The sequence below is a fragment of the Capra hircus genome, chromosome 1 (genome assembly GCF_001704415.2).
Source record: "Capra hircus breed San Clemente chromosome 1, ASM170441v1, whole genome shotgun sequence".
Classification (NCBI taxonomy): Eukaryota; Metazoa; Chordata; class Mammalia; order Artiodactyla; family Bovidae; genus Capra; species Capra hircus.
This window is the reverse complement of record NC_030808.1, coordinates 82,574,836-82,594,345: the sequence shown is the minus strand read 5'-3', so window position 1 is coordinate 82,594,345 and position 19,510 is coordinate 82,574,836. Positions and strand designations below refer to the sequence as shown.

Here is a 19,510-nt window from a genome sequence, read left to right as displayed (position 1 = left end):
CTTTTACATCTCTCATGATCATGTCTTGCCCTGTCCCTCAAAGAAAGCCTATACCATGAAGGTATTTCTGGGATTCTTCTTTTTAGCAGAGGCTGATAAATTACAAAAAAGAATGAAGCAGATCTTTGTGGATTGACATGGTAAGATCTCTAAGACCTGTCAAAATATCATCAAATAACAAGTGTAGAGTGTGATTTCACATGTGTGAAAAAGAATACACACATACGTATGCACACTTACACACACACACACACACACAGTGTATTTAGGTAAGTAAATACATAAGTAAAAGAAAGAAATACATACCAAACTGCTGCTGCTGTTACTGCTAAGTCACTTCAGTTGTGTCTGACTCTGTGCGACCCCATAGACAGCAGCCCACCAGACTCCCCCGTCCCTGGGACTCAAGAACATTGAGTGGGTTGCCATTTCCTTCTCCAGTGCGTGAAAGTGAAGTCGCTCAATCGTGTCCAACTCATAGCGACCCCATGGACTGCAGCCTACCAGGCTCCTCCATCCATGGGATTTTCCAGGCAAGAGTACTGGAGTGGGGTGCCATTGCTTTCTCCACCAAAGTGCTAATAATGGTTATCTCTGAGAATGGTACAGGGATCCTGGCAGAATGAAGTCATCTTTTATTCTGTATACTTCTGGAGTATAAATTACATTTGCAATAAAAGAGTTTTAGTGATTTTTAAAAAAACTTTTGAAACCAATGATATAGTCCATTTATCAAACATCACACTCTGACCTGAGACAAATCAGTTGACTTAAAAAGTGATTCATGGTTAAGAGCATGGAGTTTAGATTCAAAGCAAGAATCTTCCTTCTCCTTGATGTGTGACTTTTTAGGTATGTTATTAAGTTTCTCCCATCTGGACAATGATATTGGTAGACTCTATCTTACTGAGTCATCATGAGGATTGAATAACTTAACATTCATAAAGTGCTTTGCAAGTGCTAGATAATAGAATTGTTAGCTCTTATGCAGGAAAGCATAAAGAAGTTAAAAGTAACCTCATCATTAGATACATTGATTAACATTTTATTGCATGTCCTTTCAATCTTTTTTTTTAACCTATGCTTTTATACTTTTTTGCCTCACAAAAATGAGATTTTAGAATTACTTTTCTCTCCCACTTAACTATATGGAGACCATTTCCTGATAGTATTAACTCTTTTCCATCATTTGTAAATGATGGAATGTTTGGATGTATGTATGGATATTTGAGTTATTTAACAAGACCTCTACCTTTGGGCATTGAATCCCCTCCCATTTTGTTATTATAGATGGTGCTGTGATGAACATATGGTATAGGAGAAAAATGGCCCAAATATTTTGTAGCTCTTCCAATCAAGAAGTAGACTCTTTTTCTCCGTTCCTAAATCTGGGCTCGATCATTTGACTTGCTTTTCTCAGTAGGGACCTTAGCAAATTTGATGCCAGTAGAGGGTTGAAAAGTGTTTATGTACTGGGGCTTGCCGGTTTTTGGTTGCTAGGAATTCTGATACCACCATATGAAGAGGCCTGGGCTAGCCTCCTGGTGAAGCAGAGACCACACAGAGACTGGGCCCAGTCATCTCAGCTGAGGCCCAAACATGTAAATTATGTCATTCAGCTACGCCATTCAGCTCCTGGTGAGCTGACCCAGACCTGAAGAACCACGCAATCAACCTGCTGAACCTGAAAAGTAAATGTTTGCTATTTTCATCCATTAAGTTTGGGCAGTCTGTTATTCATTCAAAGCTAACTGATACAAACATGCTGTAGATAATCATGCTGTAGATAACAGGCTTATTTCCTAGAACAATTTCCTAGAATTCAACTCTCTAGGTAAAAAATTATGTACCCATAACTGTTGATACATATTGCCAAAAAGACCATATCAGTTTATAAGCCACCAGCAATATATGAAGATGCTCACTTTCCCCATCTTTGTCAACATTGGATACTAATGTGTGTGTTATCTTCATGACTATACGGTTCTTATTGGTTAACATATAAAACATTTTCCATTCCCTTTCAGTTCACAACCAATTTAGAGAAAAACTGACCTCATAAAATTAAACTTATAGGAAAATAAGAGCAGAAAATAGAAAAATAATAGAATGAGAATAAAACAGAGTCAAATATTATAAACACAGAGGAAGTAAAATAGAGTTATATAAAATAGAAGAATCTCCAAGCCATAAGGTACTTAACATGTAGTCAGGAATAGTTGTGAACCTGATAAACTATCTGGGTTATGAAAGAGGCATTGAAAGGAAATATCCATTTAGGCCAAAACTAGTGAAACTGGAAATACTGTATATAGAGGTACCAGCCTCTTTCTTATGTGGTTGCATTTAATTTTCACAGCAATACACTGAGTAGAAATGATCCCACCTTGATGAAGAAGAATGAAAGTTCAGAGCGTTCAAATAAAGATTATATACCTAATAAAGAATGGAGCCCGGATTTGAATCCAGGTGTGTTTGGCTTGAAAACTATGTGCTTCCCCTTATTCTTCCAGAGAAGATGTAGCAGAAGACTAGCAACTAATGTTGGGAGGAAGTGTTACTCCTTTTGATTCATATTGCCAAAGTGCTCTCCAAGAAAGGAGTCAGATTGCCTGGGTTTGAATTTGAATTCCAGCTCTACTACTCACTGGCTGTGTATCACAGCCTCTCTATGCCTTGGTTTCCTCACATGGCCATTTTGTGTGCCATGAAGATAAATGAGTGTGTTGATGTAAAAATACCTGGAACAGTGGCTGGCCATGGTACAGTGCTATATAAGCTTGCTACTTACAGCATGGTATTACAACAGCCATGGGACTATTTCTATGAGTCTGTTGCTGGAAAGTCCTTATAAAGAAGTTTTCTTGTACTCACATGGCCATGTCATGGTGGGATTTTCCATATGACAGGACTGACCCTGTGGCCACGTTTCCCTCCATCCAGGCTTGGGGGAAGTGGGAAAGAGGTCAGCAATGTGATGCCACATTGTCATCTCGTTGAATATGAACTCCAGAGACGTGCCCCATGTGGACAGGAGAAGGTTGTGCTGCTGCAGACCACAGTGTGGCTGGATGAGCAAGTTCCTTACTCAGGGAACCCCTGATTAACCTAGAACCCATGTTCCCATCTGGGAAGCAGAACAGGCTTCCTCCAGCCATACAATTCTCATTTCCACCTATAGGATTTTAATAATAACTACACCAACAATAACAGTAGCAGCAAGAGTACCCTTTATGTGCCAGAAATTGTCCTAAGAACTTTACAAGTATTGTTTCATTTAGTTCTCACCACCATCCTTTGAAATGGATACTATTCTTATTTCCATTTTACCAGAGAGGAAATTGAGCCTGAATCCAGAATCCTTCATCCTAACTATGACACTGTACTGCCTCTTATTTGAGAACATGCAGTTTTGGGGTGAAAAATGCCAAAAGAAAGAAATCCAGCAGTTTCTCAGTCGTACATCATCTACCCTTTCTCAGCCACAAGAGCATTCCATGTTGGAGATGCTCACAGCAAGATGTTTGAGAACTGAGGTTAGAGTCAAGAATCCAGGGTGTGGATTTGCTGCCATTCCAAACCTTCTCAGGTCAAATTGAGAGAGGTGGGATGAGAATGAGGCACTTTAAAAAAAAAAAATTTTTTTTTTTTTTCAACGACCAGATACTCTTCAGTGAAGCAGACTGCAACACCACCAGGCCTGATTAAGGAATGACAATATGGAAGGCAGATGGCAGATGCATAGATGCCACACTATTGCCTTTCAGTTAAATATTGCTTGGTGGTTTTTTTTTTTTTTCTTGTAAACCTCCCAAATAAAGTGGTTTGCTTTTCTCAAGTTAGAAGTGTTAACTCGTCTTTTCTTTAAATATCTGTGCATGGCTGTTTTTTTCCCTGCCGATTTGTCACCATCTGTAACCCTCCCTTTGTGAGATGATCTGATGACACAATTATCTTGGAGAGTAAAGTGCAGTCTTGAAGCAGCGTGTAAGGGTGGACTCAGAGTGTGCCCAGTGTCTGTATGCTCCCCAAGCACTTGTGTGTGTGTGTGTGTGTGTGTGTGTGTTGAATGTGTGTCCGGAACCTCAGGGCAGAACACATGTTGTCTCTGGGTGCCTGGTAAGTGTATACCTTTTGTGTGCATACGCAGTCTGTGCGTGGTGCTGTGTGTGTGTGTTTGTGGGACGTGTGTTGGGCTGAGTGCCTGCCTGTGTACTTCGGGTCTGTGTGCTCCCCGTATAAATATGGTGCTGACACCCTGAATGTGGGTCACCTCGGGCGCGCTGCTCTGTGGGTGTTGGCTGAAGAGGGGCCGTGCGGACAGCTGGGGGAAGACGTTCCCCTAAGAGCGTAATTTCTCAAAGGTGTTTGAAGGGAATGGGGAGGGCCTGCAATTTCGGGGATTGAGCAGGGTTTTCGGTCTGGGTCAAAGAAATGTAAATTAAGGGAGGCTTGTAAGAGGGTGTTGCTGGGATGGGGTGCTGACCCCAAAGCGGGGAGGGAGACTCGGAGCTTCTGGAGGGCGGGTGACTCTGGCTGGGTGCAGCTCTGTGGGGCGGGCCGCGGGCACCGGGCGCCGGGACCGGGCGCCGGACGGATGGCGGGGCGCGGCCGGCGCGCTCCTCCCCTCCCCCACCCCTGCCCGGAGCGCCGCGCCGCGGCGGGAGGGGGGCGCCGGCAGGCGGGGGCGGTGGCGATGGCGGGCGGCGGCTGCGGGGCCCGGCCCGGGGCCGAGGCCACGGCCTGGGCGAGAGCCAGCCGCCGGGAGCCCTAAGGTGCCGCCGGCCCCGACTCCACCATGAGCGTCGCGCTGCAGGAGCTGGGCGGCGGCGGCAACGTGAGTGCGGGCCCCGGGCTCCGGGGGAGAGGACCAGGGTTGGGAGGAGCGGGGGGTGGGGGGGCCCGCGGCGTTGGGAAGCGGCTCCGGCTCGCGGACTAACTTGACGGGCAGGGGTCGGAGGGACCCAGGCTGGCTGGAGGGAAGGGGCCCCGCACTTGAAGCAGGAGGGGCCCGGCCGGGCGAGGGGCGCGGGGGCAGGGCCGTGGGCGCGCAGCCCTCTCTGCCTGACCTGGGTCGGCGCCCCGACTGTCTGGCAGATGGTGGAGTACAAACGCGCCACACTGCGGGATGAAGACGCTCCCGAGACCCCCGTAGAGGGCGGGGCCTCCCCGGACGCCGTGGAGGTGGGCAAGGGGGTCCTCCCTGTCTCACCAGGCCCCCCCAGCCCTGGCACGACGCCAGGCACACCCAGGAGCTCTCTGGGTTGCCCTGGAGCGTCACCTGCCCCCACCTCAGCTCCATCTCTGGCCTCTGCGCTAGGACTATGGTGAGGCGACTCTAAGCCATGACGTTGCACAAAACAGGCTCAGGGCTCAACTCAGCCTGCCTCGTTGCCCCTGTGCCCCAAGTTAACCCTGTTAGCAGTCTTTGCTCCATGGCTCTGGAAACTGCCTGGGCCTTCACCCTCCGGGAGGACTTCTGTGGTCCGGTCGCCCACCTGAAGCTTGCTACTCCAGGTCCTCCTCTGTTCCCCAGGCGGGATTCCGGAAGAGGACCAGTCGCCTCTTGCGGTTGCACACCCAGCTGGAGCTGATCTTGGCTGGTGTCTCTCTACTGCTTGCTGCCCTGCTTCTGGGTTGCTTGGTGGCCCTGGGGGTCCAGTACCACAGAGGTAGGTACTTCCACTCCTGTCACTAGCCCTCCTAGCTGTGGGGACTCTGGAGGCTGATGAGGGGAGACTTCTGCCAGCTGTCCTCTGGCCTCCCAACCTCCCTGTTGGAAGGGAGGGCCTCATGGCCCCTCGCAAAGCATTTGCCTCTCCCAGACTGACTATCCCCTACCCTCCCCACACCCCACCCCTCATGTCCCCTGCCACAGACCCATCCCGTAGCACTTGCCTCACAGAGGCCTGCATTCGAGTGGCTGGAAAAATCCTGGAGTCCCTGGACCGTGGAGTGAGCCCCTGTGAGGACTTCTACCAGTTCTCCTGCGGAGGCTGGATTCGGAGAAACCCTCTACCTGATGGGCGTTCTCGCTGGAACACCTTTAACAGTCTCTGGGACCAGAATCAAGCCATCCTGAAGCACCTGCTTGGTGAGTGGGCCTACCAGGGGAGCATTGTATCAGGTATGTGCCTCATGCCAGCACAGGGCTCGGCACTTAGTAGGTACTCAATAAATGTCCAGGAATGAATAAGGGGATGACTGCCAGCCCTCCTGGGATAGGGGATACAGACACTGGGGGCTCCTGAATGGTGGAGATGGGTTGAGAGAGCAGATCTCTGAGGACAGTGAAGGAGCTCTCTGAGCACTGGAGCATCGCTGAGGGGTGGTAGACACCAGGGAATCTGTTGGGCTTCGACATCTTTCAGAGTCTCCCTGGACAGGGGAGAGGAAGCTCTGCTCTGCTGTGGTTGACAGTCTTCCCATGTCTACATTAGGAGCAGTGCCCCCTTGAGAAGGCAAGGAGAGGGATCAAGCAAGGGTCCGGACCCTTCTCAGCGGTTGGCATGGTTGCCACCTGGACCTGTGTTCTTTCTGACAGAAAACACCACCTTCAACTCCAGCAGTGAAGCTGAACGGAAGACGCAGCGCTTCTACCTCTCCTGCTTACAGGTGGAGCGCATCGAGGAGCTGGGTGCCCAGCCACTGCGAGACCTCATTGACAAGGTAGGCTCCTGGGGTCGGCTGTGGGTGGGGGAGCGAGACAGGCCTTGGGAGAGGATGTGGCCCCAGAGAGCTTCGGGGGCCTTGTGCCAGAGGTGCCACCATGGTCTCCACTCAGATTGGTGGCTGGAACGTTACGGGGCCCTGGGACCAGGACAACTTCATGGAGGTGTTGAAGGCAGTCGCAGGGACGTATAGGGCCACCCCCTTCTTTACTGTCTACGTCAGTGCCGACTCTAAGAGTTCCAACAGCAATATTATCCAGGTACTGGGCTGGGGAAGGGTGGGGAGGGAATTATGGACTATTTGCTGAGGCCACACTCCCTTCCCCTGTGACGGGCTGGCTGGGGTGGTCTTCCTGCACAAGAGTCCAGATTTCAGGGGGAGGGCTCACTGCTCATCTTGCTATTGCAGGTGGACCAGTCTGGGCTCTTTCTACCCTCTCGAGATTACTACCTAAACAGGACCGCCAATGAGAAAGTAAGGAGGATTCTCAGAATATCCACCCGACACCCCTATTGCGGTGTCATTCTCCTCTCCCTGCATTCTTCCCCTGCTCCTTTCTACCCTTTCCTTCCTCCTTTCTTCTTCTCTTCTTTCCTTCTTTCCTTCCCTTACTTTTCCAGGAAAACACAGGCACCCATTGTGAGATGTACATTTCAAAGCCTCTGTCACAGGATGCTTTCAGTGCAGATGGGTTCATGGGCCTAGATAGCTGAGAGCAAGGCTCACAAGAGGCGCCTCTAGGGCTCAGGCGAGAAACTACAGCTGGAGCAGTCTTCCTCAGGAGGTTGCATTTGAGCCAGGCCCTGCAGAATGTCTGGGGCTGGGTGAGGGCATGCTGAGTTTAAACAAAAGTGTTGAAGAAGGAAAAGCTAAGGTGTGTTTGGACAACAGGAAGGGATCCAGTTTGGCAAAGTGTAGAGCTCAAAGCAGATGAGAGAGTGGAAAGGTGGGTAGGGACTAGTTATTGAGGGGACCTGTGGTGCTACACGATGGCACCCCACTCCAGTACTCTTGCGTGGAAAATCCCATGGACGGAGGAGCCTAGTAGGCTGTAGTCCATGGGGTTGCTAAGAATCAGACACGACTGAGCGACTTCACTTTGACTTTTCACTTTCATGCATTGGAGAAGGAATGGCAACCCACTCCAGTATTCTTGCCTGGAGAATCCCGGGGATGGGGGAGCCTGGTGGGCTGCCGTCTATGGGGTCGCACAGAGTCGGACACGACTGAAGCGACTTAGCAGCAGCAGCAGTGCTACACTGAGTTTACTGTATAGCCCCCAGAGAGCCACTGCATGCTCTGGGGCAGACCAGGACTGCCCCAGTGAGCCCTGCTTTGGGAAGGCAGTTTGGCTGGGTGTGAAAAGTAGATGCAAGAGAGGGAGCCTGGAGATCAGTTACTCAAAAGTGTCTGCAGTACTCCAGGCTCTGAGTCTCTGGGGACCCAAATGGAGGAAGTGGCAGAGGGAAAATCAGAAAGGGGAGGATGCAAGAGACATGCGTGTGTGCTAAGTGGCTTTAGTCGTGTCTGACTCTCTGTGACCCCATGGACTGTAGCCCACCAGGCTCCTCTGTTCATGGGATTCTCCAGGCAAGAATACTGGAGTGGGGTGCCATTTCCTTCTCCAGGGGATCTTCCCAACCAAGGGATCGAACCCTTAGTCTTCTGCATTGGCAGGCAGGTTCTTTACCACTAGTGCCACCTGGGAAGCCCCACAAGAGACATAATTATAAGTCCAAATCATGAATTGTTGATGCCTGGATGTTAGAAGAGAGGAGATGAAGGAGGAAGAGATAAAGATAGTTGAGGCTGTGTGCCAGAATGATGGTGGGATGGAGTGGTCCTTAGAGAATCTGGGGTATTTACAAGGACAACCAGTTTCAAGCACATTGTGGGTTGGGTGTTGCTATCACAGGAAAAGACAGACTTTGAAGTCAGACCTTGATTTTAATCCCAGCTTGGCAGCTTGGTGCAAGTTGATGAAGGCCTCTGAGGCTGTTTCTTCATCTGAAAAATGGGGATCATGGCATCTACTTCATTGCATGCTTGGGGGCAGCAGGAGGATGCAGGTATATGATTCTGTATGTGGCAGATACTCGAAGTGGGAGCTGCCTGTTTCAGTGATGTGAGTGTGAGGGAGCTGGGCACCATCTCCCTGGAGAGGTCAGCAGGCAAGTATGAGGGTTGAGTGGGGTCCTGAAGAGAGTACAGGCCTGGAGGGACCCAAAGGCTTGAGGGGCCTCTCCTTAAAAGCCTCGACAAAGGCTTAGGAGAAGTGAGAGGGGGGCCAAGACTAGAGACTAAAAAGAAGGAGATCCTTGTATTTCAAGAGGCAGAGGGAGGAAGAGAGACTTCTATGGAGCAAGGAAACCAGGAAGGGCTTTGTGCTTCTTCCATTCACCCCCAAACATTACCAAGTATCCCTCAGACAGACTCTCCGCTAGCATGTGGTGAGCAAGACACTACCATTCAGTGGAAGAGAAGGCAGGAAACAGGACTCACACAGTTGTCCTATGAACAGTTGCTGTTAGAGGAGAAGTGTGGCAATCCGAGAGTCCTTTAACAGAGAGCCAGCCTGGTCTTAGGGTGAGGGTAGGCTGTGGAGAAGAGGGAGAGAGTCCTAGGCAAAGGAAACTGCTGATGCAAAAGCTCTGAGAGGGGACAGGGTATGTCTTGTTGACATATTAGAGAGGGGAGTGGGAGGAGAGAGTGGTCCAAGTTCTGGACAGGTTGGTAGAGTCCTGTTATACATAAACACTATGGGTCAAGTTTAGCATTGATCCCAAAAGAAATGGAAAGAGAATCTCAAAAGTGGGGAGTGGTGTGAACAGATTTGTGGTTTTCATGTCACCTGAGTCAGGAGAGGAAGGAATTTTGAGAATTCAGGAGAGAACCGCATGGTTGACTCAGCTTTTAGTGCGTTACCGGTTGTCTTGAGTAGGAACTCTGTGCTTGCATCTTGGGGAAGCTGCAGCGCCAGAGGTTTCTTATCCTATCTGCAGAGTTCAGGAAAGTCTCAAAAGTAAGTCTTGGGACTTATCTGGTGATCCAGTGGTTAGGACTCCATGCTTCCAATGCCAGCAGCCCAGATAAGATCTTGAAAGCTGCATGGTGTGGCCAATAAATAAATAAATAAAAGTAAGTCTTAAGCAGAAAGTAAGGAGGTAGGGAAAGAGGGGTGAGTTGGGGAGGGGTTGGCCAGATCACTGGTTGAACCAAACATCCCCCTTAGTAGCTGGGATGACTGGAATTGGTACTCAGACTTATGACATCAGCAGCAAGGAAGAAGGGAGGTGGGAAAAAGGAGATACTTCGAAGTACAGAGAATGGAAGAAGAGATGGCCTTTGGCAGTTAAGGGAGCCCAGAGTGGGGCAAGAGTGAAAGTGGTCCCTGGGAGGTCCATAGGAAGTCAGTGCTGAGCAGGGCTGAGGGTCTGTGCACAGGATTTCATCCATCAGTCAACAATATTTATTGGCCACCTACGATGTGCCAGATGCTGTGCTAGAGCCTGAGAACACAGTGGAGAGCAGAGCATATAGCCCCTGCTCCTATGCAGCTCAAGTGCCAGCAGGGGCTGAGGCGACATGAGTTTGTTCGGAGCCCAGGCAGTGCTGGGGCTGTGGCCCTGGAATCATGGAGCCTGGGCCACATTTGGACTCTGCCATCTGCTTGTTTATGGTATGAGTCAAGAAGTCATGTTGTCTGTAAAACAGAACCTAGTACTCAGTTTATGGGGTTGCCTGGGCTCTGGTGGTGGAGGAGGCAGGAGATACATGTAAAGCCCTAGCAGAGAATTTGATACATGTACATACATGGAGTCACTACATATTTTTTCTCTGTGTTTCCTTCCTCCTTGGAGGCCAGAGGGGAAGGCAGCAAGTCTGAAGCCTGGCAGGATGGGAGGTAGAAGGGAATGAAAGCCAAATGTACACCAATTCCTCCATGGGGTCCACCCAGCTGTTAAGTGAAAGCACATGGTCACTGAGGGGCTGGGAAAAGCAGAAGGGCTTCAGGAAATGAGAAGGGCTGAGGGATATGGGAAGCAGGGCCACCCACTGCACAGAACCTATTCTGTGCTAGGCCCTTTTCCAGGCCTTTGGGATACAGTGGTAAATACGCCTCTGTAACCTAGAATGATGTGCTCCTGGAATTTACCTTTTCCTTGGGTAAACAGATGATGAGCAAGGGCACAAATAAAAAAAGATCCTAGCAGATGATGATAAGCAGTATGGCCGAAATGATGAGGGTCATCTCAGAGAGCTTCTTTGAGGAAGGTCCACGGAAGAGATGGTGGGCAGGGGCAGCAGCCGGAACAGTCCTCTCAGCCTTGGGCAGGACTTGTTGCTGGGCTCTGAGGATGACTCGGGGCCCCGACAGGTTCTTACTGCCTACTTGGACTACATGGAGGAGCTGGGGATGCTGCTGGGCGGACAGCCAACCTCCACGCGGGAGCAGATGCGGCAGGTGCTGGAGCTGGAGATAGAACTGGCCAACATCACAGTGCCCCAGGACCAGCGGCGGGATGAGGAGAAGATCTACCACAAGATGAGCATTGCAGAGCTGCAGGTGGGGCAGGCAAGGAACTGACACCACTGGAAGGGGTCAGCCCCCAGCCCAGGCCACCCAGCTCCCCTTTGTGTTGTCTACCTGAGACAGGCAGTCCTCTCCTTGTTTCCCTACTGTTTCTGAGCTGCTCGGTTTCACCATTGCTATCCTGGAAGGAAAAATAGTGTCCATTTTAGGGTACCCCCACTGGGCCATCCTTTGGCCCCTTTCATGTTGCCTGGGGCTGCATAGAGGGATTATGTTAAAAATCTGTGACAACTTGTACAAGATGCCCACAAAACAGTCAGAAGAGAAATGGAAGCATCTCCTGGAAGGCCATTACTGTGCCAGGTATCAACCTCTTAGTCTTTGAATTATGGAGAAGTTGGGTAAGGGGGGTTCTGGAGGAGAGACCAGGTATGTAGGGACCCTGCATGGTGTCTGGGGAGTTGATCCAACTGTTTGAAAAATATTTGAAAATCTGTAGCCCAACTAAATATCACAGATGGTTGTTTTCTGTATATAATAAGTGACTGGGTTCCCAGATTGAAGTACACTTAGGCCTAAAAATGGGTTTATTTCAGGAAGGGGCCACCAAGCAGCTAGTAGCTGTTGCTGTGGCGATGGAAAGGGCTCCCAGCTCCAGTGTACCAGTGGGGGAGGGGTCTGCTGAAAGCCAAGGGGACAGGGAGGCTTGAGACTTTTTGCTCACAGGCCCTGGCGCCCTCCATGGACTGGCTGGAGTTTCTGTCCTTCTTGCTGTCACCGCTGGAGCTGGGTGATTCCGAGCCTGTGGTGGTGTATGGGACGGATTATTTGCAGCAGGTGTCGGAACTCATCAACCGCACAGAGCCAAGGTTGGGGGGAGCCCACAGTGTCAGGGGTGCGGTTCAGGGCTCTGTGCAGGCTATTCTCCTAGGCTGGGGCTTCAGGGGGCCCACTGTGGTCTCTGTTCCCATACCTTGCTCCACCCCGACTTTTACAGGCAGGTGTGTGGTCCCAGGATCAGAGAGAGGGATTCTGGGAGAATGCCCATGAATGACTCTAAGGGATTCCTGTTATCTGCATGTTGGTAGAGCTGGTTTGGGGGGCCGGAAATGGTTCCTGCCTTTATCTTATGTTCTGGTCACTTGCATACCAGTGTCCTGAACAATTATCTGATCTGGAACCTGGTACAGAAGACAACTTCAAGCCTGGACCACCGCTTTGAGTCTGCACAAGAGAAGCTGCTGGAGACCCTCTATGGCACCAAGAAGGTGGGTTTTCTAACTCTGCTCCCACCTTCAAATCCAGTCAGGCTGATGCTTCACACCCCCTGTGTGTCAGACACCATTTAATTAACACGTGGAGCGCATGGCTGAGAATCAAGCTAACCTTAGGTTCCAGTCCAAACTCCTCCATTTTTTGGCCTATGGGACCTTGAGCATATCTCCACCACCATTTTGTCTCTTCATTTCTGGGTTGGAGAAACAGAAATTTCTTGTGGGGTTGTTATGAGGACTAAATTCACATAAGTGTACCGGTACACTCAACTTTGATAACGAGAGTGAAGAAGAAAATGAATAAGTGCCATTCTCAGTTTCAAGAAGCCCTGTTAAGTGGGGGAAGGAGATATGTAAACAGACATTATATTCTGGGGTGCTCACGCTGAATGAAAGACCTTCTTTGTGATGTAGGACAGAGGTGGGGTAGCACGTTTTACCTGGAGGGTGGAGTAATGGAAGGGAGAAGGGCATTCCAGGCTGAAGGAGTAGGATGTGCAGATCCCAGAGGCCAGGAGGAGTGTCGTGGCGTTGCCTGTGTTCTGGCATGACTTTGAGGAGTGGGCACCCGAGAGGCTGAGGGTGGTGAGGCTGGTCTGGAGTGATCCATAGAGGGACCTGAATGCTGTGCCTAGCTTCTTTCAGGGATGGAGAACCTGGGACAGTTTTAAGCAGGGGTGTAACTGGTTGGATTTATATATTAGGTCATCTTTCTGCAGCTAAATGGAAGACAGATGGTGGGGAGTGACAGGGGAGAGGGATGAAAATGGAGTTGGACTGTCTAGTTAGGAGGCCACTGAAATCTTCAGATAAGAGATGATAGTGTTATAGGGCAGGGGAGTGGCAAAGGGTGGATGGAGGAGTGATTAAGGAGCAGAGTTAGAATCTGGTGATAGGCTGAATGTGGAAATAGGGAGATGGAGGAAGCTGGTGACTCCCAGGTTTCTGGCATGTGGGACTGACTGGATGTAAGACTGAGATGTACAGCTGAGTAAGAAACGTCTGGGCCCCAGTGGGCCTCTGAGAAACTACGAGGAGGAGAGTGCTGAGAATAGAGTGGGCAGCGTACATGTGCCTCCTGAGGTTTCACTGCTGGGGTTGGCATGCTTTGCAGTATTGCTCTTCATTTTCCCTGGAGTCTGAGGGACAGATGGCACCCCAAGCCCAGGTCTCTGATGTGCGGAGCTGAGAGGGGCTGCCCCCAGAGACAAAGAAAGACCCTCAGACTGGAGGGCAGAGCCATCTCTAGGGACCTACTTTTTCCCCTTCCAGTCCTGCACACCGAGGTGGCAGACCTGCATCTCCAACACCGATGACGCTCTTGGCTTTGCTCTGGGCTCCCTCTTTGTGAAGGCCACATTTGACCGGCAGAGCAAGGAAATTGTGAGTCTTCAAGGTCCTTCCAACACTACGCTTCATTTTAGTTAAAATTCACTGCCTCTATCTGTATGTACATAAAGAGAAAAAAGGCTTCCCAGGTGGCTCAGTGATAAAGAATCTAAAAAAAAAGAATCTACCTGCCAATACAGGAGATGCAGGTTTGATCCCTGGGTCAGAAAAATCCCCTGGAGAAGGAAGTAGCAATCCACTCCCATTATTCTTGCCTGAGAAATCCCATGGACAGAGGAGTCTGGCGGGTGTCCATGAGATCACAAAGGAAAAACAAATTGTGACTAGGATGGATTATAAGGCAGCATTAAACTGATGATTGTTAAGTGAAAAAAAAGGTTATATATATATATATATATATTGCACAACATAATTCTGTATTATATATGAATATCCCATCAGGGAAAGACACTAGAAATAGGTAATTAAAACGTTAGAAAGAGTTATCTCAGCGATAGGATTTTTTTTGGGGGGGGGGCCATGCTGTGTCACACAGGACGACCAGGGATCAAAACCATGCCCTCTGCATTGAGAGCACAGAGTCTTAACCACTTAGGCTGCCAGGGGAGTCCCTGAGGGATAGGGTTTTTAAATGATCGATTTTCTTCAACTCCTCTCAGTTTTCCAGTTTTCTGCTATTAATGCCTGCCTTTCATAATCAGATAAAAATCAAAGCACTATATTAAATTATAATGTTAAGTCAGTTAACTTATCAGTGTTTTCGATTCATTAGGAAAAAAACCATGACAGTCCCAGTGCTTTCACAAATCATGTTTCTTTCTCATTCTCTCCGGAGGCTCAGCCTTATTTCAAGAGTTTGGAAGGACAGGGATGGGGCACCATGGTGGACAGGGACAAAGGATGCATTAATGTGTGGGGGAGGCCGACTTGTGCACCCTCCCTCCCAGGCAGAGGGGATGATCAGCGAGATCCGGACCGCCTTTGAGGAGGCTCTGGGACAGTTGGTTTGGATGGATGAGAAGACCCGCCAGGCAGCCAAGGAGAAAGTGAGCAGTGGCCAGGGTTGGGGCGCCATCTTGAGGTGAGGATGGAGAATACAGTTTTGGGGGGGGTCTGGGGAGGGAAATCCTTAACCTGGTCTCTTCAGGCAGATGCCATCTATGATATGATTGGTTTCCCGGACTTCATCCTGGAGCCCAAAGAGCTGGATGATGTTTATGATGGGGTGAGTACCTGCCTATGAGTACTGAACCTTAGCTCTGTGGAGGTGGGGTGGGGCATAGGGCTCAAGCACTGCGAGGGCAAGAGGTGCTTGTTGGTTCCTTTCAGAGGCAAATGCTGGCTCTATGCCAGGCTGCAGGCTGGACAGCAGCAGAATGGAGTGTTTACAAGTAGAGTTTTGCAGTCAAACCTGTTTCTACCCAACTGTAACCTTTGACAAGTTATATAACCTCTCTGGGCCTCAGTTTCTTCATCTGTAAAAGGGGGTCCTGTTAGCACCTACCTGATAAGATTGTTGTGATAATCAAAGGAGACAGTATATAAAAAAGTAAAGTACCTGCAAAATAATATTGACAAGTTATTATTTGTTAGCTATTTTACACCCATTTTACAGCTGAAGAAACTGAGGCCCAGAGAGGTTATATAACTTGTCCAAGGTTCTGAGGCTCGGAAAGGTGCTAACTAGTAGCCAAACTGGGACTATTACCTTCTCTAATGTGTTCTCTTGTTTGTTTTCTACTTCTTACCATTCCCATAGTATGAAGTGTCTGAAGATTCCTTCTTCCAGAACATGTTGAATTTATACAACTTCTCTGCTAAGGTGATGGCTGACCAGCTCCGCAAGCCTCCTAGCCGAGACCAGTAAGAATGGGGGCTGCCGACACTTGGGACAGCAGGAGAGGTGGGGGAAGTTTTCAGAGCAGACAGAAGGGGATAGCAAGATGGATCCCAAATGAGGCACCAGGTTCTGCCTCAGGATGTAGGTCAGGCTGCTGGACATCAGGAGAGTCAGGCTCTGTCTCAGCTTCTCCCTCCCCCAGGTGGAGCATGACCCCGCAGACAGTGAACGCCTACTACCTTCCAACCAAGAATGAAATCGTCTTCCCTGCTGGCATCCTGCAGGCCCCCTTCTACGCTTGCAACCACCCCAAGTGTGTCTGAGGCAGGAGGGACTGGGTGCTGGGGCCTGGGCCTGCGGGTGAGCTGGGAGCAGGGCTGGGGGTGAGAGCGAGGTGTCCCTCCACCACGCCCTCACTCAACATTCCTCACCTCCCAGGGCCCTGAACTTTGGTGGCATCGGCGTGGTGATGGGCCACGAGTTGACACATGCCTTTGATGACCAAGGTAGAGGTCCACGCAGTTGTGTCCTTCAGCCTAGAATTGCTCATGGCTCCTGTAAAACCTTGGGATGTTGGGAGCAGGCCCCATGGACCCTAGATGGGAGGCGGGTGCGCAGAGGGAGGGGTCTGTGGATGAGAGGCGATGGGGGCGCTGGTGCCCCCAAGGATTGAGTTCTGGTCTCAGTAGGATGTAAAGGTTCGTTTTCCTCAGGGCGGGAGTATGACAAGGAAGGGAACCTTCGGCCATGGTGGCAGAATGAGTCGTTGGCAGCCTTCCGGAACCACACGGCCTGCATAGAGGAGCAGTACAGCCAGTACAAGGTCAACGGGGAGAAGCTCAACGGGCGCCAGACGCTGGGGGAGAACATTGCTGACAATGGGGGGCTTAAGGCTGCCTACAATGTGAGTGGCCCTCTGAGGGCTAAGGCTCACCTGTTCTGGGGGCGGGGGCAGGGCAGGCCCCAGCACGCTTGCCACCTGTGTTCCCAACCCCAGGCTTACAAAGCATGGCTAAGAAAGCACGGGGAGGAGCAGCAGCTGCCAGCTGTGGGACTCACCAACCACCAGCTCTTCTTTGTGGGATTTGCCCAGGTACTGTCCTTCTGGAAGGCCAGGGGTCTGCCCTTCTCCCGCTACCTCCCAGGCATGTCATTAGAAGTCTGGGGCATGCAGGAAAAGGGACTGTGAAATGGGGCTGAAGTGGGAGTGTGGAAAGTGGTCTGGGAGGGCCTCACGGTCAGCCTCCTGTGGGGCCCACAAAAGCACATGAGGAGGCTGGAGAAGGGAGGTTTCAGGAGGCTTTTGCAGATCTCAAAGGGCAGGGGGTAGGGAGCAGGATTGATCTTCATGATGCCTCTGTGAGGTGGCTGTGGAGGAGGCAGCTCGGGGACAGACTGGCTCGTCCAGGGGTACCCAGGAAGACAGTAAGTGGCATACTCAGCAAGGTCTCCAGGTACTTTGCACTACAGCAGACAGTCTCCGGGGCTGGACTTCTTCCCCTCAGACACGTCCATCCTGGGCAGCCCTGTGTCCAGGCAGCTTTGAAAGGCCTTCGAGGAATTTCAGAGGGCAGGCGCCTTCTCCTCCCTTGGTGCTGATAGCAAGGCCTTGGGGCTACGATGCTGGCTAAGCCCTCTTCTGCGTCCCGAGGCCTCCTGAGCTAAGGGGCTGGGGTGGTGGTGCCTTGTGTCCCTGGGATGGCTCTGCAGCAGCTGGGGCAGGAGCCTCGCCCACACTAGACACTCTGTGTCCTCGTGTCTGTCCTGGCCTGCAGGTGTGGTGCTCGGTCCGCACACCCGAGAGCTCTCACGAGGGGCTGGTGACCGACCCCCACAGCCCTGCCCGCTTCCGCGTGCTGGGCACTCTCTCCAACTCCCGCGACTTCCTGCGGCACTTCGGCTGCCCTGTCGGCTCCCCCATGAACTCAGGGCAGCTTTGTGAGGTGTGGTAGACCTGGGTCGGGGGAGAAATGGCCAGCTCGGGTGCCGGAGCCTGGGGTAGCTTGCCCAGCCAGGCTGTCTGCTCTTGGGTTGAGGGAAGGCACATGCCAGCTGGGCTGTGTCTTGTCCCTCCACACCATAGGTGTGACATGAGTCCTAGTCCCTCCTCAGCCACCACATCGTGCCTCTGCTTTGGAGGTGCCCCTGCCTCCAGTAGAGTCCCTACCATTCACTGTGATGTTCTGTGTCACCCTGCCTGGAGGAGGCCTGGGCAGGGGCCACCAGCTCCCACAAGAAGGGGTCCACCTCTTTAGGCCCCCAGCTCAGTGGGTTTGGTGGCCACAGAGCCTGTTGTGCCTGCTGGCCACGCAGGGGTCAGCAGATGTGCCTCCCACACATCTCCCCAAGGTTCACTCACCGCTCCCTCGGGCACAGACGGAGCTCCTTTCAGCCCCGCCCCCAGGGGCGACCCTTATTCCATGTTCCTCGTGCTACTGCTCCTAATACTGCTGCCAGCCCTCTCTGACGGACGCCCTGTGCTCAGCTCTTAGTGGAAGTCCAACAGCCTTCACAAACCTTCCTGTTGCCTCCCAGGGTCCCTGGGCTCAGCGGGGATGCGTGTACATGTCAGGGATGCTAGGCCCTGCATCTTGGGGTTACAAGTCTTAGGGGGTGACTGATTCTCCCCGGACCAAGCAGGAAAGCAGATAGAGTAGGAAAAGTGAAGGACAGAGTCTATTTTTACAGGAAAGGGGGTGGGGAGGGAGTGGTCTTGGCCCTGGAGGACCCTGTGCCAATAAATAGACACGCATCAGTCATTCTGTCTCTTCCTTCAGTCCTGTTTTCATTTACTCATTCCACCAGTATTTATTGACTACCTGCTGTATGCCAGGTACTCTTTAGGCACTCATTTATTCACTCACCAGACACAGGGGACTGAAAATTGAAACCCCAAAAAAGACAAAAAGGTAGGATGAGGAATGGCACAAAGTTGAGCCTGGCAAGTGGAGCACGTTCTCTGCTCACTGGTGGGCATGTCCCACCCCTGGCTGGTCTATAGCTGGAAGGGTCATCTGTGGCCCCCATGGACGCATGTAGCCGGGCCTGACACTGAGTCTGGGTAACAACTTGGCCAGGGTCGGCTTGGAAGATGGGTGGCCCTTACCCTGCCCTGGAAGGCAGCCCTAGCCAAGGTAGAACTTCACTCCCTGCAGCTTGGAGCACTAGCCTCTGCTTGTGATGAGAAGACATGCATTTCTCCATGTCCTCAAAAGCTTAGCGTTCCTGAGAGTCACTCATTCCACCTACACATACTCATCAAGCCCTACCAGGTGCCAGGCACAGAGCCCACAGGTTTGGTGGCCACAGAGCCTGCCACCCTCCAGAACAAGTGAGGGAGATGGAGCGTGCATGGAATACCTCTGTATTCCAGGCACTTCTGCTAGGAGACTCATTACTTTCTTCATTCATTCATTTATAAATTTATAGATTTATAAGTATTGGGTTGGTAAAAAAGTTTGTTTGGATTTTTTGTGACATCTTACAGAAAAACCCAAATGAACTTTTTGGTCAGCCCAATATATTGATTACCAATAATGTGCCAGGCGCTGGTGATGCCAAGATGAAGATGATTCCTTCCCTCAGGTGACTCTTCTGTTGGCACTTTTACCTTCATGAACTCATCTGATCCTCACAGCAACATATGCTATACGTGCTCCAGTTTCCATTTTACAGATCTTGCCAAAATCACTTCACTGCAGTCAGAGACCTGGATTGAAATTGAAACTCTGACCGCTATATGAGCTTCAGCCTGTCCCCTAACTTCTAAGAGCCTGTTTCTTTATCTGTAAAATGAGAACCAGAGTAAAACAGTGGAAAGGGTCCAATCTCAATTCTCTT

General features: G+C 50.8%; 1 protein-coding gene across 4 annotated transcripts in view; it reads left to right on the top strand.

Moving 5' to 3' along the window:
- Positions 1 to 19,510, top strand: part of ECE2 (endothelin converting enzyme 2) — a 35,878-nt gene that overhangs the window by 12,900 nt on the left and 3,468 nt on the right. Inside the window, exons 1-19 of one of the 4 annotated variants that reach the window (XM_018047235.1) lie at positions 4,655 to 4,837; positions 5,098 to 5,184; positions 5,537 to 5,672; positions 5,879 to 6,094; positions 6,545 to 6,669; positions 6,785 to 6,931; positions 7,081 to 7,146; positions 11,051 to 11,239; positions 11,933 to 12,075; positions 12,360 to 12,474; positions 13,753 to 13,863; positions 14,778 to 14,876; positions 14,978 to 15,055; positions 15,590 to 15,693; positions 15,873 to 15,983; positions 16,109 to 16,176; positions 16,384 to 16,574; positions 16,668 to 16,763; positions 17,446 to 18,429. In XM_018047235.1, the coding sequence (XP_017902724.1) occupies positions 4,799 to 4,837; positions 5,098 to 5,184; positions 5,537 to 5,672; positions 5,879 to 6,094; positions 6,545 to 6,669; positions 6,785 to 6,931; positions 7,081 to 7,146; positions 11,051 to 11,239; positions 11,933 to 12,075; positions 12,360 to 12,474; positions 13,753 to 13,863; positions 14,778 to 14,876; positions 14,978 to 15,055; positions 15,590 to 15,693; positions 15,873 to 15,983; positions 16,109 to 16,176; positions 16,384 to 16,574; positions 16,668 to 16,763; positions 17,446 to 17,622 (2,298 nt within the window). In that variant the 5' untranslated portion in view covers positions 4,655 to 4,798 and the 3' untranslated portion in view covers positions 17,623 to 18,429. Of the gene's footprint in view, positions 1 to 4,654; positions 4,838 to 5,097; positions 5,185 to 5,536; positions 5,673 to 5,878; positions 6,095 to 6,544; positions 6,670 to 6,784; positions 6,932 to 7,080; positions 7,147 to 11,050; positions 11,240 to 11,932; positions 12,076 to 12,359; positions 12,475 to 13,752; positions 13,864 to 14,777; positions 14,877 to 14,977; positions 15,056 to 15,589; positions 15,694 to 15,872; positions 15,984 to 16,108; positions 16,177 to 16,383; positions 16,575 to 16,667; positions 16,764 to 17,445; positions 18,515 to 19,510 lie in introns of those variants that run through there. The other 3 variants (XM_018047260.1, XM_018047241.1, XM_018047248.1) reach the window with 3 other exon arrangements.